At 43.7% G+C, this 13,302-nt stretch overlaps 2 protein-coding genes across 4 annotated transcripts; one reads left to right on the forward strand and one right to left on the reverse strand.

The window, feature by feature from the left end:
• Positions 1 to 2,119: 2,119 nt before the first annotated feature.
• LOC139393031 (inhibitor of nuclear factor kappa-B kinase-interacting protein-like) lies at positions 2,120 to 8,222 on the forward strand. 3 transcript variants are annotated; one of them, XR_011629747.1, is made up of 5 exons: positions 2,120 to 2,670; positions 2,840 to 2,957; positions 5,024 to 5,245; positions 5,718 to 6,873; positions 6,910 to 8,222. XR_011629747.1 is itself a non-coding variant. In XM_071141351.1 (4 exons), exons 1-4 carry the CDS (start codon positions 2,450 to 2,452, stop codon positions 6,336 to 6,338), a joined length of 1,182 nt encoding a protein of 393 aa, XP_070997452.1. In that variant the 5' UTR covers positions 2,120 to 2,449; the 3' UTR covers positions 6,339 to 8,222. The 3 variants fall into 3 exon arrangements, 2 of the variants coding, with proteins under 2 accessions (XP_070997452.1, XP_070997453.1); XM_071141351.1 differs by having other exon boundaries at positions 5,718 to 8,222; XM_071141352.1 differs by lacking the exons at positions 5,024 to 5,245; positions 5,718 to 6,873; positions 6,910 to 8,222 and adding an exon at positions 3,356 to 4,700 and having other exon boundaries at positions 2,128 to 2,670.
• A 75-nt stretch (positions 8,223 to 8,297) lies between these two features.
• Positions 8,298 to 13,024, reverse strand: LOC139393030 (cytoskeleton-associated protein 4-like). The gene is made up of 2 exons (XM_071141349.1): positions 12,586 to 13,024; positions 8,298 to 11,025 (listed from the first exon to the last, which is right to left on the reverse strand). The coding sequence occupies exons 1-2, from the start codon at positions 12,892 to 12,894 to the stop codon at positions 9,811 to 9,813; spliced, it is 1,524 nt and encodes a 507-aa protein (XP_070997450.1). The 5' UTR covers positions 12,895 to 13,024; the 3' UTR covers positions 8,298 to 9,810.
• Between the last annotated feature and the right edge of the window lie 278 nt (positions 13,025 to 13,302).

Genomic DNA, 13,302 nt, shown 5'->3' on the forward strand with positions numbered 1-13,302 from the left:
GTAGAATTGCAGGAAATTCGTTTTAAAACGGCAACATGTTCCCTCCAGCCCATCGCAAAATTTGTAAAATTGCATGAAATTAACTTAAAAAATGCAAATAGTTCTCTCCGTCCTATTGGAAAATGTGTATAATTGCAGTAAATAAGCTTTAAAACTGCAACGTTTCATGAAAATTATGACTAGAATGTTAAAAAGGCCATACAATTACAAAAAAATATTGGTATTGGTCAATATTGAGCCAGCTCCGAACAGCTCTTCTTTCAGCATGATTGTGTTAAATAGACATGGGAGGGGACCTCAGACTGGTGTCTGCCTGGGGCCTCCACATCATTAAGAACGCCCCTGCATGGCCCTTAGCTATGTGTAAAATTCCCACATGACCTTGCATAAGGGTAGACTATTTCTTTGTTGCACCATTCAGGATTATTGTACGGAAAATATAGAAACGCTATTGATAATCAATTCTTGATATTGGTCACTTTAAAACTACAGTGCCTTCAGAAAGTATTCGCATCCCTTGACTTTTTCCACATTTGTAAAAATGGATTTACATGTCAACGATCTAAACAAAATACTCTACCGTAAAAGTGCAAGAAAAAAATCTAACATTTGTAAAAAAAAAAAAAAAAAAAAAAAAAAAATCAAACCTTTATTTAACTAGGCAAGTCAGTGAAGAACAAATTATTACTTACAATGACGGCCATGATCAAAGGGATATTCAATGTCTGCTTTTTAAAAATATTTACCCATCCACCAATAGGTGCCCTTCTTTGCGAGCCATTGGAAAACCTCCCTGGTCTTTGGTTGAATCTGTGTTTGACATTCACTGCTCAACTGAGGGACCATACAGATAACTGTATGTGTGGGGTACAGAGATGAGGCAGTCATTCAAAAATAATATTAAACACTATTATTGCACACAGAGGGAGTCAATGCAACTTATTATGTGACTTGTTAAGCAAATGTTAACTCTGCCAAAACAAAGGGGTTGAATACTTATTCACTCGACTTTTCAGCTTTTCATTTTTTATTAATTTTAAACATTTCGAAAAACATAATTCCACTTTGACATGATGGGGTATTGTGTGTAGGCCAGTGACAAAAATATTAGTTCAATCAATTTTAAATTTAGGCTGTAACACAACAAAATGTGGAGAAAGTCAAGGGTGTGAATACTTTCTGAATTCACTGTATGTAAATTGGTGAAATGTAATTTGCTCAATGCCAAATAAACTAAATGTTAGGCTACCTCCCTTTTTGTGTGTATTTTTTGCAGTGGTGTAAAGTACTTAAGTAAAAATACTTTAAAATACTACTTAAGTTGTATTTTTTAATATCTGTACTTTACTTTACTATTTATATGTTTTACCACTTTTACTTCACTACATTCCTAAAGAAAACGGTGTACTTTTTACTCCATACATTTTCCCTGACACCCAAAAGTGCTCGTTACATTTTCAGCACAGGAAAAGGGTCCAATTCACACACTTATCAAGGTAACATCCCTGGTCATCCTTATTGCCCTTGATCTGACGGACTCACTAAACACAAATGCTTTATTTTTTTAAATGTCTGAGTGTTGGAGTGTGCCCCTGGCTATCCATAAATAAATAAAAACAAGAGAATTATGCCGTCTGGTTGGCTTGACATAAGGAATAGGAATGATTTATACTTTTACTTTTAACATTTTAGCAAGTACATTTACTTTCGATACTTACGTATATTTAAAACCAAATACCTTTAGACTTTTACTCAAGTCGTATTTTAATGGGTGACCTTTTCACTTTTACTTGTCATTTTCTATTATGGTATCTTTACTTTTACTCAAGTATGACAATTTGGTACTTTTTTCTCCACTGATTTTTTTGTTTCTTTGCATGAAGGAAGAGCGCTCATAACTGTGTTCTACTCTATTTGAGATTTTTCTGTGTCATCCTCATTTATTCTTATTAATTAGCCTTTACAAACTTGAAATATCACCGTTTTTCATGTTTCCTCAAACGGTCTATTGGGGAACGTTGAAATCAGAGGGTCTAGGCCTACTCGTCATATAACGGGCGGCACGTTGTAATATTTTCAGGCGTCAGCCGTCTACGTGGCTGGCTGACGCATTTTGTTATTTTTCCCAAATTCCAATGAGCGATCAAGTGGTCGATTCCTTTACGGGATATGTAGACTTGTTTCTATGAGTTGGCAAGTAGAATACTTTTATTTAAGGTTTATTTGATTATCTGAAATACCTAAATATTCTTAATTATATTCACATTTTAACTAATGCATTTAACTTGATTTTGGATGGAGTTTCTTGCGCTAGTCTGCTACGAAACTTCTAGAGCTGTGGGCCATTGTCGCTTGCAGTCGCAGCCTCTACTTTGAATCAATTCCTTTTCAAGTAGGCCTAGTAGGCAAAAGGAAGCTGCAAGCCGAAACGTTGTTGCAGGCTACAAAAATGCCAAGTAATGAAGTGAAGCAAAGGAAGAAGACCACGGCTCAGAAACAAAATGACGAACCGGTAGAAACGTCAAAGTACACTTCCGAAGATGAAGCAAAAAAAGCTAAAGCTACCGAAGGAAATAGTTTGGCTGAACCTAAAAGCTCCTCGCCGTTCTCCCTGGATGTGAAAACGATAACTTGTCTATTGTCACTGATAGTTTGCATAGTGCTTACATGGTAAGTAAAAGTAAGCATATTCATTTGCATAGGGCATAAGCCAAATATTTACTTATAAAGGCCCGTGTGTTTATGGATAATTCCTATTTACTTTCATCTCGGCCAAACAAGAGGAAATTAATAATTTTATGTTTGAGTTTTGACGCTATTTTCGCCCCTTACATTACAGGGTGGTATTGCAGCAGAATGCAAGATTCTTCGACGTGGAAGAAAAGTACAAACTACTGTCTGGGAAGACAGCAATTCTCCTTGAAATGGAGGAGGAAGTCATCAAGGTGTCCAAGAAGGTATGTTTTGTTTCTATTGGAACTGTCTATCCATCTCTCAAAAACATTATGCAGAGACTTCTATGCTTTGTTATGTGTGTTTATGTTATTGTGTGTATTGACACTGTCATTGTCTTGCTTGTCACATAATGTAGGCCCCTCCCCCTTATTATTAGCCCCTGCAGACATGTCTGCATTATTCATGTATTTATTGCTGCAGTTATTCTTGCGTCTTGGATTGTATAGCCTATCCAGTTGAATTGAATTCTGCGATCAAATCACATTGTCTTCCTTAGAATCGCTATATGCATCTTTTGACTGAATGTGTGCATGTAATTGCATGGATTTGTACTGAGAGTACTGAGAATCCCAGAGCCCTCCCCAGAAACAGCCCTCCCTGTTTTGTGTTGCGGCTGCAGCTCGCCGCCTCCGAGGACGACCTGCAGGGGGCTCTCTCCACCTTCTCCCTGGCGACGCGCCTCGAACGTGACCTGTCCTCGCTCCATGCCGTCGTCCTGGCGATGCAGGATGACGAGAACTTCGCCTCTCGCGATCTCCAGACAGTCAACGCCCGCTTCCTGAACGTGACTGAGACGTGGCAGACGGGCCTGGCCTCGGTGACCTCCGACCTGGCCTCTCTGAAGACGGAGTCACGTGAGGCGCACGCCGGCGCCACAGACCGGGTGAACGAGGCCGAGCAGAGGGCCCGGGCGCTGGACGAGAGGCTGGAGGAGCTGGAGGACAGCACCCGGCGGAACACACGCGCCCTTGGCCGCACCGAGGACGAGGATGCCAAGCGGTCTCAGGACCAGCTGGACTGGAACACCAAGCAGCTCCACAAACTGGAGGACCAAGTCCGGAGCCTGCTCCGAGTAGATACCGAGTTAGTCGCCCAGCTAGAGGAGCACATCCCCCGGGCCCAGCAGTGCGAGGCTCACCTCCCGGCTGTGGAGGAGGCAGTGCGATCCATTCTGAGGCTGGGGGGGGACCTGGGGACGGCAGAGCGAAGGCTGGAGGAGCTCACCCTGCAGGTGTTTGGGACAGAGGACAACATGCTTAAAGCCCTGACGGAGATCCTGGACATCAAGCAGGCTCTGGACGCCCTCCAGGCCCACAACAGCATCCTCAAGATGACAAATGAGTTGGCTGTTGTCAAGGAGACGCTGGGACAGCTCAGCAAGGGGGAGGAGCAACAGGACAACCAGGCTAATTCTGGAACGCTGGATAGGGAAGGGGAGAGGGAGGGGTGAAAGGTCAAGGACCCAGAGCAGGATGAGCCACCCCAGCTGGTACATAATGATGACCTCAGTGTGTGATGTCATTTTTAAACCATGGGAAGGAGTGGTCCTGTCATTCCATTTGTTTTAAAACTGCTGTTAAATCCTCACATAGTTAAACCATTGCTACATTGTGTGATTTGTGCATTTTAACTTGCTATTGATAAAGTTTAGCAATACGTTTCATCAATAGGTTTTAAGTTCTTGTCTCACGAACATATGGGAACCAATCAATGTTATCTGCACTGGCTGCTGAAAGTCAGCAACTGAATGTAGCGTTTGCACCCAAACACTGCTCCTGTAATCTGTAAAGGATATTATTGTTGCCTTGTCAGTGTCTGAAAGGAGAACAATTGTGACTGGTACTCCAATATCATCAGGTACTCAAATGTTGAGTTTGTTTGTATACATTTTTTTATACACATTTTATATTCCAATGAGTTTAACAGTAATGGCAGTATTGCATTTCTAATAAATGTGCCATATTATCAGTGTTTCTCTGAATCTTTTAAATATTCAAATTTGGTTAAATCTATTGTAAAAAAAGTTATTCTCTCTCCTATCTTGCATCTCTAGTAAATTAAAACCCGTCTCAAATATCTTAGTGTTGTTACCCATTTATGTGCTCTATTTATTTGTACCAAACATCAGCTTTCTGTGTAACTTATAGACTGTCTCCCTGCATGTTTTTCAATGCATCCTATCTACCAGTCTATGACTGCATGGTCTAGCTGCTCAGTCTTTTCCTATGTAAAGCTCTTTTCTAAAATGGCTGCCCTGCTCTGTCTTTCCACCTGTTTTCTGGCGCAGTGCGAGGGTGTCCAGAGCCTGTTGGAGCATCTAGAGAGGCAGCCTGGTGGTCTCCTGCCCCACTTGGAGGCCCTGGAGTGGGATGTAAGCCAGCTGAAGGACTGGGCGTCCGGCCTAACGGAGAAACGCGGCCTGCTCCAGGACAGCGTGGCAGCACTGACCGAGGCTGTGGGACAAATCGAGGGACGCACCTCTGCTATCACTAAGGATGTCAACACTAAGGTTTTAAAAGATGATTTAAGCCATCTAGATGCTCTTACTACTTTGGTAACCAGGATGTAATAACAATTACACAGGAACTGCAGCTAAGATTCCTGAAACAATCACTGTATTGTAATAAGCTGGAAATAGTATGTTTTAAAGTAGTTACACAGCCTTTCTATTCTAATGCTACGGTTCTGTTCAACAAGTTGCCTCTGGTTTTGAGACTTCAACCTTTACGTACTTGGAATATACATTTCTTGGTATTATTACATGTAACTACATATGTCGTTACATGTAATATGTCGTTGCATGTAATATGTAGTTACATGTAATAATACCAAGAAATGTATATTCCAAGTACGTAAAGGTTGAAGTCTCAAAACCAGAGGCAACTTGTTGAACAGAACCGTGGCATTAGAATAGAAAGGCCGTTCATGTAAAGATTTGCCCATGAATCATCTTCCTCCTCTCCTCTTCCTCCATCTCCTAGGTGGCGTCGGTGCGGACAGACGTGCGTCGGATGGATGGGCTCCAGTCGGAGGTGGAGTCTCTCCTGGAGAAGGTACGGGAGCTGGAGGAGCGGGCCGCCCAGGCCGAACGCAGCATGGTCAAACGTATCGGCGACCTGCTGGCCGGCAGCATCGACCGCATCCAGGGCCTCAAGGGCGCCACGGAGCGCAACGCCCAAGCCCTGGAGCAGCTCAAACATCGCCTACCTGAGCTGTTCGTCAACGACCAGCAGATCTCGAAGCGCCTGAGGGAGCTGGAAAGCGGCCGTGCCCGATTGGTCCGCACGGTGACTTTTGCCGGCGACCTCAAGCCCAAGGTGGCGGCCATCAAGCGGGACTTCGGGGCGCTGGCTCCGCAGGTGGATGAGCTGACCCTGAGGATCGGCCGTCTGGCCGAGGATCTGACCAGGAGGGAGGAGGACATCGCAGAGCTACGGCAGACGTTCTCTAACCTCAGCGCTGTGGAGGAGGACCTAGGAGTTGTGACACAGCAGTTGAGTCAGTTAGTTGAGCCTGAGATGCCCGTAGTGGGAGGAGAGATGCTTCTGCAGAAAGTCATTGTGAGCGAAGCCCTCCCTCAGACACTGGAAGGAGAGCTGTGAATGAGTGCTTTTCTATATGCTATAAATCTACAGAGTAAATGGCAAACTTTCAGCTTGTCACCAATCATTCCCTTACAATAACTTGCACGTGTTTTGAAAATCTCAGAGTTTGCTGATCTCTCTACAGCCATGGTCGACCCCACCTAGCCCTTACAACAGGTACTTCTGGATTCCCCCCAGAGATCTTGATTAATGTAAGCAATATAATGGAAACCACAGAAAAACAGGTTGCTCCCCCTATAATGTACATTCCAGTATACTTTCCATTGACTGTATACCTATACAAATCTTTAGGGGGTCGAGAGGTAAGTCCTAGGGGTTAGGTTGAGACTAACTGGGCTTTTTGTCCAGAATGCTGACTGACGTATGTTGCTTTACAAATTGTATCCTTGAATGAACCTGTCACATGAGTAGGTTGCCGTTTATTGCGATGAATCTTGTCCTGGAGGCAGAGCTGAGCAATTTCCACTAGAAGGGCCAGTGGCAAAGTCAAAATTCATGAAAACAAAAATGTGCTTGTTGGTCATAATTTAAGGTTAGGTTTAGGGATAAGGTTAGTAGTGTGGTTTAGGTTAGGTTTAGGGATAAGGTTAGTAGTGTGGTTTAGGTTAGGTTGAAAATCAGATTTTATGGCTGCGCCAGCTAGTGACTACCCTGCAGAGCTGCCTCCAGTACATGAGTCATCCCAGTAAATGCCAACCTGTGTCCTAGGAGACTGGAATGTTATTTATTTTTGTTTGAAAAATGGCATCAATCATGGTGAATGAGAGGTCTTTCTGGTCCACAGTTTTGGAATGTGAGCAGTCTCTTGAACAGTTTCCCCCTTATCAGTTGTCAGTCTGGCCAGTGGTGGGGTTGTAACAACACTGCTTGACCCCTGTGTGACCTGCACACGGGTATGTATTCTCAGGCTAAGGGGCCTGTTCAGGAGGAATGTTTTGCTACAATATGATTTTGTACAATAGGGAATGAGGATGTCAGCGCTATACATTCTACCTGCAATGTTCTCAATAGTTCACAGTGCATGCCCTGGGGTTCCACATGGCTAGCTAGTTCTGCTAGTTTTTGCATCTCTCTGCCATCAATCAAATCGAAATGAGTGTGGTTTAAAGGTATAGGGACCTAAAATAGAATACTGAACGCTGCTGGTGTAAACAATCTGTTGCCAGGAGTTTATTCAATGGGGCTGACTGCAGAGCAATGCAGATAGAAATGTGTGGCATAGAGCTGTGATTCATGTCTGAGAGTTGTTTCTGTTCTGTTTAACATTTTTATCTGCAACATTGCTGACGTTGCACTCCTCTGATTAAAAAAAAAAAACCTTGGGCTTATTCAGTGGGTTACCATATGTTCCGATGGAAATATATTGTGTAGAACAGACATCACGATCATGTAGGATAGGGAAGCATGCTAATCTATTGATTTCTAGGGCTAAACTGCTGAGTAAGCCTCCAGGTGTTTTACAGGAAATATACGTCTGAAGGAGGAAGTATGTATCGGAGCTGAACAATGAGCTGCCAATCACCAAAGGCCAATCTCCAACCCGAGAGCCAATCACAACTTGTTTAACATGCACATTGGCATGTCATCTCTAAAGATAGAGTTGAACCTACACATACCTGGAATCGCTCAAATGAAAACCAGACATTAGGACGCAGATTGCAGCTGGTCTTTGGGTAAAGAGTGTGGACACCATACCACTGTTTTAACTAAAGCTAATTACATGTACAGATCACACCACATGTATTTACAGTAGCCATTCCTTCAAACTGTCGCAACCCCATTGTAGTGGTGTTAGGACACTGCAGAGATCGTGTTTTAAAGCCTTGGATATATTGTTCTTCGTGTGAGAGGGTTGTGCTTAATAAATTATGTCAATTTGAAGTTTGTGTGTACTCTGTATTCCCTATACATGTTTATGAATTTCCTTGTACATGTTGATGCAATGGCACCTGTTTAATGGAAGGTTTTTTGTGTGTGTGTGTGTGTGTGTGTGTGTGTGTGCGGACTCAAATCAGGTTATGAGTGGCCTATCAGGAAATGATTGAATTAGCCTCAAGCAATCTCCTCTCTTCAGATGAAAATTAATTACTTTCAATAAATTCTCACTTGACTGTCCCAGCAGTGTTTCCTAATGAAATACTCCAATAAGCTTTTTATGAAGCATCACAGACTGTATTAAGTCCACTTATATAGTCAGTCTGAAGCACCAGGTTATATGTCAAATGGCATCCCATTCCCTATATACGATGAGCTCCATTAGTATTGGGACAGTGGCATTGTTGTTGTTGTGGCTCTGTACCCCTGCACTTTGGATTTGAAATGGTATAAAGTGCAGACTGTCAGCTTTAATTTGAGGGTATTTTCATCCATATTGGGTGAACCGTTTAGAAATTACAGCACTTTTTGTTCATAGTCCCCCATTTTAGGGGACTAGATCAAGTATGTGACTACATATTTGTTGGATGCATTTTCTGTTTGATTATTTTGTGGATGCTACCATGATTACGGATAGTCCTGAATGAATCGTGAATAATGAGTGAGAAAGTTAGAGGCATAAATATCATACTCCCCAAAAATCCCTACCTCTCACTATTACAAAAACCGGGTACTATGTACAAACAGTACTGTGATTTCCAAATAATTCACTCAATATGGATGAAAATAAAAAATGAAAGTTGACAGTCTGCACTTCAACCGCATAGTCATTATATCATTTCAAATCCATAGTGCAGGAGTACAAAGCCAAAGCAACAAAAAATGTCACTGTCCCAAAACTTTTGGAGCTCAATGTAGTACACTAGTTTTACTAGAGCCATATGGGCCCTGGTCAAAAGTAGTGCACTATATAGGGGATAGGGAGCCATTTGGAGCACATACCTAGAGTGAGCCTTTAAATGAACTGGGAGTGCTTTAACATTGTATCCTTTAACCTATGAAGGATTTTCTATGATCTTTATCCAATGATCTTCTTCTAGAAACAGACCGACCCACTCTCACCTTTCACCTCAGTACTCACTTCCAGTGAGATTGATGAAGTGTGGTGGTGTACAAAATGGCTACCTTGCATCTGTCACGGAGACGGTTGGAATGAGTTAGCCCCATACAATGTACGATGAAGAATTTATAATATACATGTAAATCAATTCAAAGCCTTGTCTACACAGAAATGTGGTGGCCCAATTTAATTTTTGTAACAAAACACAATCAGTAAACCATAACACGCTCCTGAACAAGAGCTTATATTGCAAGTTGGGTTTGTGAAACCACCCGTAACAGAATCTGACTAAATGAAAAACTCAAATGAGAAAAAATACAAATAAACAAACAAAAAACTACAGTGCAGTGTTGTGTTAAAATTCACAGCAGTCCACGTTCCCCATTTCTCATTGACCCAACCCAGTCTACCCCTCCTGAACACTACCCCCTCCTCCTCCTTCTCTTCTTCCTACGCTCCCCTTACACCTTCTTGCTATTCGGCTGGGGCTTTGGTCAAGGCCTCCAATGAGCTAATGGTCTTCTGTAGTGACCCCTGTAGGGCTTCAATGGCCTTCTCATGGCTCTCCAGCTTGGCAGCTTTCCCCACCAGGCCATCCACGGTGCTCTTCAGCTTCTCCAGCTCTGGTGGGGGATGGCCGGTTGACTTGGAGACTTCCCCCAAGGCTTCCAGCTTCTGCTCCAGCCCCTCTATCTGCAGCCCCAGGTTAGAGACCCTGGAAGCCAGATTGGTCTGAGCGTCACTCAGTGCGACCACGTTGGACTGGAGCTCCCCTAGGCTGCCCTTTAGCTCCTCTAGCTCTCCCTGTAGAGTGGCCCGGGCCTTCTCGGCTGCCGTGCCCTGGGCGGCGTGCATGCTCTCGTGGGAATCATACTTGGCAAGAAGAGCCTCAACCTTGGAAGTCAGGTCTGTTAGCGACGCGGCCAGGGAGTCTCCGCCCTCCTCCGCCACTTTTAGTCTGACCTCCAGACCGTCGGACCTCTGCTCAGCCCTGGCCGATTCCCCCCGCAGTTCTTTCTCCAGACTGTGTAGAGCTTCGGTGGCCAGCTCCAGGCTGCTCTGCAGACTCTGGTCCTGATCTGTCAACGCCTGGATGCCTGCCTCTGCCCCCGACACCTGCTGCCGCAGGCTCCCCGCCGTCTCCTGCACCAGCAACCTCACCGCCTCCACTTCCTGTGACATCGAGGCTATTTCCTGGTTACGGGTCTGGAGCTCCGACCCCACCGCGGCGATCTGCTCCCTCAGCGAATAGGCAGACTCATCGGTGGCCTGCTTAGTGGCGCTGAGCCCGGCGACGGTGTCGACAATGGCAGACAGTTCCTGCCTGATTAGCTCCGGGTCCTCCATGTCATCCAGACGGGCTTTGAGGTCAGCCAGCTGGCTTTGAGTCTCACCCTGGGTCTCGGTGAACTCAGTCACGCTGTCCGCGATGGAGGCACTCAACTCAGCCAGGCGCTCCTCCACCGTCTTCTCCAGGGAAGAGAAGTCCCGCTCTCTGGCCTCCTTCACCTCCTTGATGCCTTCTGACAGGTCAACCAGCAGTTCATTCTGGAGCCTCTGAAGAGCCTCCTCCACCCGCCGTGTCTCCGCCTCGCCCTTCCTCACCGCTCGGCTCCCCACCTCTTGCTCTGCCCGCATGGTGCCCAGTGCCGACTCCAACCCGTCTACAGCACGCCTCACGTTGTCCACCTACACAACCACAGACAGCGAATCATACACTGAGTGTACAAAACATTAAGAACACCTGCTCTTTCCATGACATAGAGACTGACCAGGTGAATCCAGGTGAAAGCTATGAGCCCTTATCACTTAAATCTAAATCCACTTCAATCAGTGTAGATAAAGGGGAGGAGCCAGGTTAAAGAAGGATTTTTAATCCCTGAGACATGGATTGTGTATGTGTGTCATTCAGAGGGTGAATGGGTAAGACAAATACTTAAGTGCCTTTGAACGGGGTATGGTAGTAGGTGCCAGGCGAACTGGCTTGTTACAGGAACTGCAACGCTGCTGGGTTATTCATGCTCAACTGGGGGGGGGCAACTGAATATTAGGAAGGTTTTCTTAATGTTTTGTACACGTTTTGTACACTCAGTGTAGGTCTTTGGTCATCAATACAGATTAGGGCCTTAATGATTTTTCGATTAGTCTTTTATTATTAATCTGTCAAATCCTTACAATCTGTCACATCCCTACTATAAATACTGTATGTATGAATAAATAATATAATAGCCATATTATCTAACACTATTACTACTATTAAATTGTATAACACAGGCTTAAAGCTGTACATCTGTATAGTCACACCTATGTACTGGATGTACTGGAAACACAGGTACAATACATTCCAAGAAAGTTGGAAGAGGGTGGAAGAGCCTATCCCTGACCAGTCATTTGCCTGACAAAATAGCTTTTTTGGCTTGGTAGTTATTGAAATAGATTTTATAGTTTGCAGTGAAAAACAGTTAATCCCATACTGTAGCTTTATACAACAATAGTTGACACAGCCTCACATAGGACGTTTACATATATGAGACTGCAATGCATGTTTCAGGATTTACTTGTTGAATGTGTGTTCTTAGAAAATGTTTTTCCCTGCTGGGTTTCTTTACCACGTTTACCTAGTTACAGTAACTCATGAGTAGGTTACGTTGCTTTATTACATAACTCAGCTATTTCTCAGCCTGTGGGGTAGATCTACATATGCAGCTTTAAAAAACAACTGTAAGCATCCAGTTCAAACTGGTTTAGTTCAAACTGGTCTGGGAGATCTCAATTTATGCATGACAAGTTAAGTGAAGTTACATGAAGGCTTGAAAAGAAGTGAAAGAATGAAGGAATAACTGTTTGACCTAATTAATTCATACAGGAACTAGATAGCTGGATAATAATGAAAGATAACTTATGGGGTGGCATGTTCATACATTATATCAATGCATTCCTCAATTATATAGAAATATAACTTCCCTTTTCATTACAAAGGATGTAGTATTTCCATTAACCTGGATTTGTTTTTGTTTCAATGTCAGTACTCTCTCTCTCTAGGAAAGAATAGCATAGATTACATCTGTACTTTTCTTGTGCCAACTCATCAATCTTTTGGAGGAGGGGGAGATGGCCCTCTTCTAGCCATTTCTTCTCTGTAGTCTATATGTTCATCCTATCTACTTTTGGTGTGCGGTCTTCAACGGCCTGCCTTATCTCGTGACCTTGTCATTAAATGGCTAGTCCTATATCGTTTGCATTACTTACCTGTTGAAGAACATTCTCTACTTTGTGCGCAACCTCTGCATTTTTCCGTACGGTCTCTTCATTTCTGCTGCTGATTTGATGGACTTCTTTCAACACTTGTTGTAGATAAATAGCAGCAAAGCCCGCAGCGGCTACTAATGCGATATAACATAAAGCAGCTATAACTTTGACCCAACTCCCTGACCCCGACCCCTGGATTGAGGGGCTACCATTACTACTAGGTTTCGGACTTTTCTTCGCCACGTCATCTTGCGTGGATGAAGCAGTCTTTTCGCTTAAATTGTTCTTGTTTCTGTTTCTCGCAGTCATGTCTGATGTGGCTTTCTACCAGGGGGTCCGAGGAAGTGTGAGGCTGGTCTCTACAGATGCTGTGTACTGTCTTCACTGTACATTTAGCGTATCAGTGAGCGCGATGTGGCTTTCCTAGAACTCCGTTCGCGTCGAGGTATGCAAAAAAGGGGCGTCTTTCTTATTGTGGGACCTGACTTTCTGACTGCAAAATTGGTGGCTGTACTTGCCTTATGTCTCCAATGGCTATGGAATTATGTAGAAAACACAGTAACTAGTGTTATTCAGAAACACAGAAACTAGTTCTGATAAAGTTGAGGAAAAAACTAGGTCTCTTTATTTGGAATAATAGAATTAGGCCCATTGATGTTTCATGTCTTTCAAACCCTGCTTATATAAGCCAAAATCCTGGTATAGGATAGCCTAAAC

The sequence above is a fragment of the Oncorhynchus clarkii genome, chromosome 33 (assembly GCF_045791955.1).
Source record: "Oncorhynchus clarkii lewisi isolate Uvic-CL-2024 chromosome 33, UVic_Ocla_1.0, whole genome shotgun sequence".
NCBI classification, from domain to species: domain Eukaryota; kingdom Metazoa; phylum Chordata; class Actinopteri; order Salmoniformes; family Salmonidae; genus Oncorhynchus; species Oncorhynchus clarkii.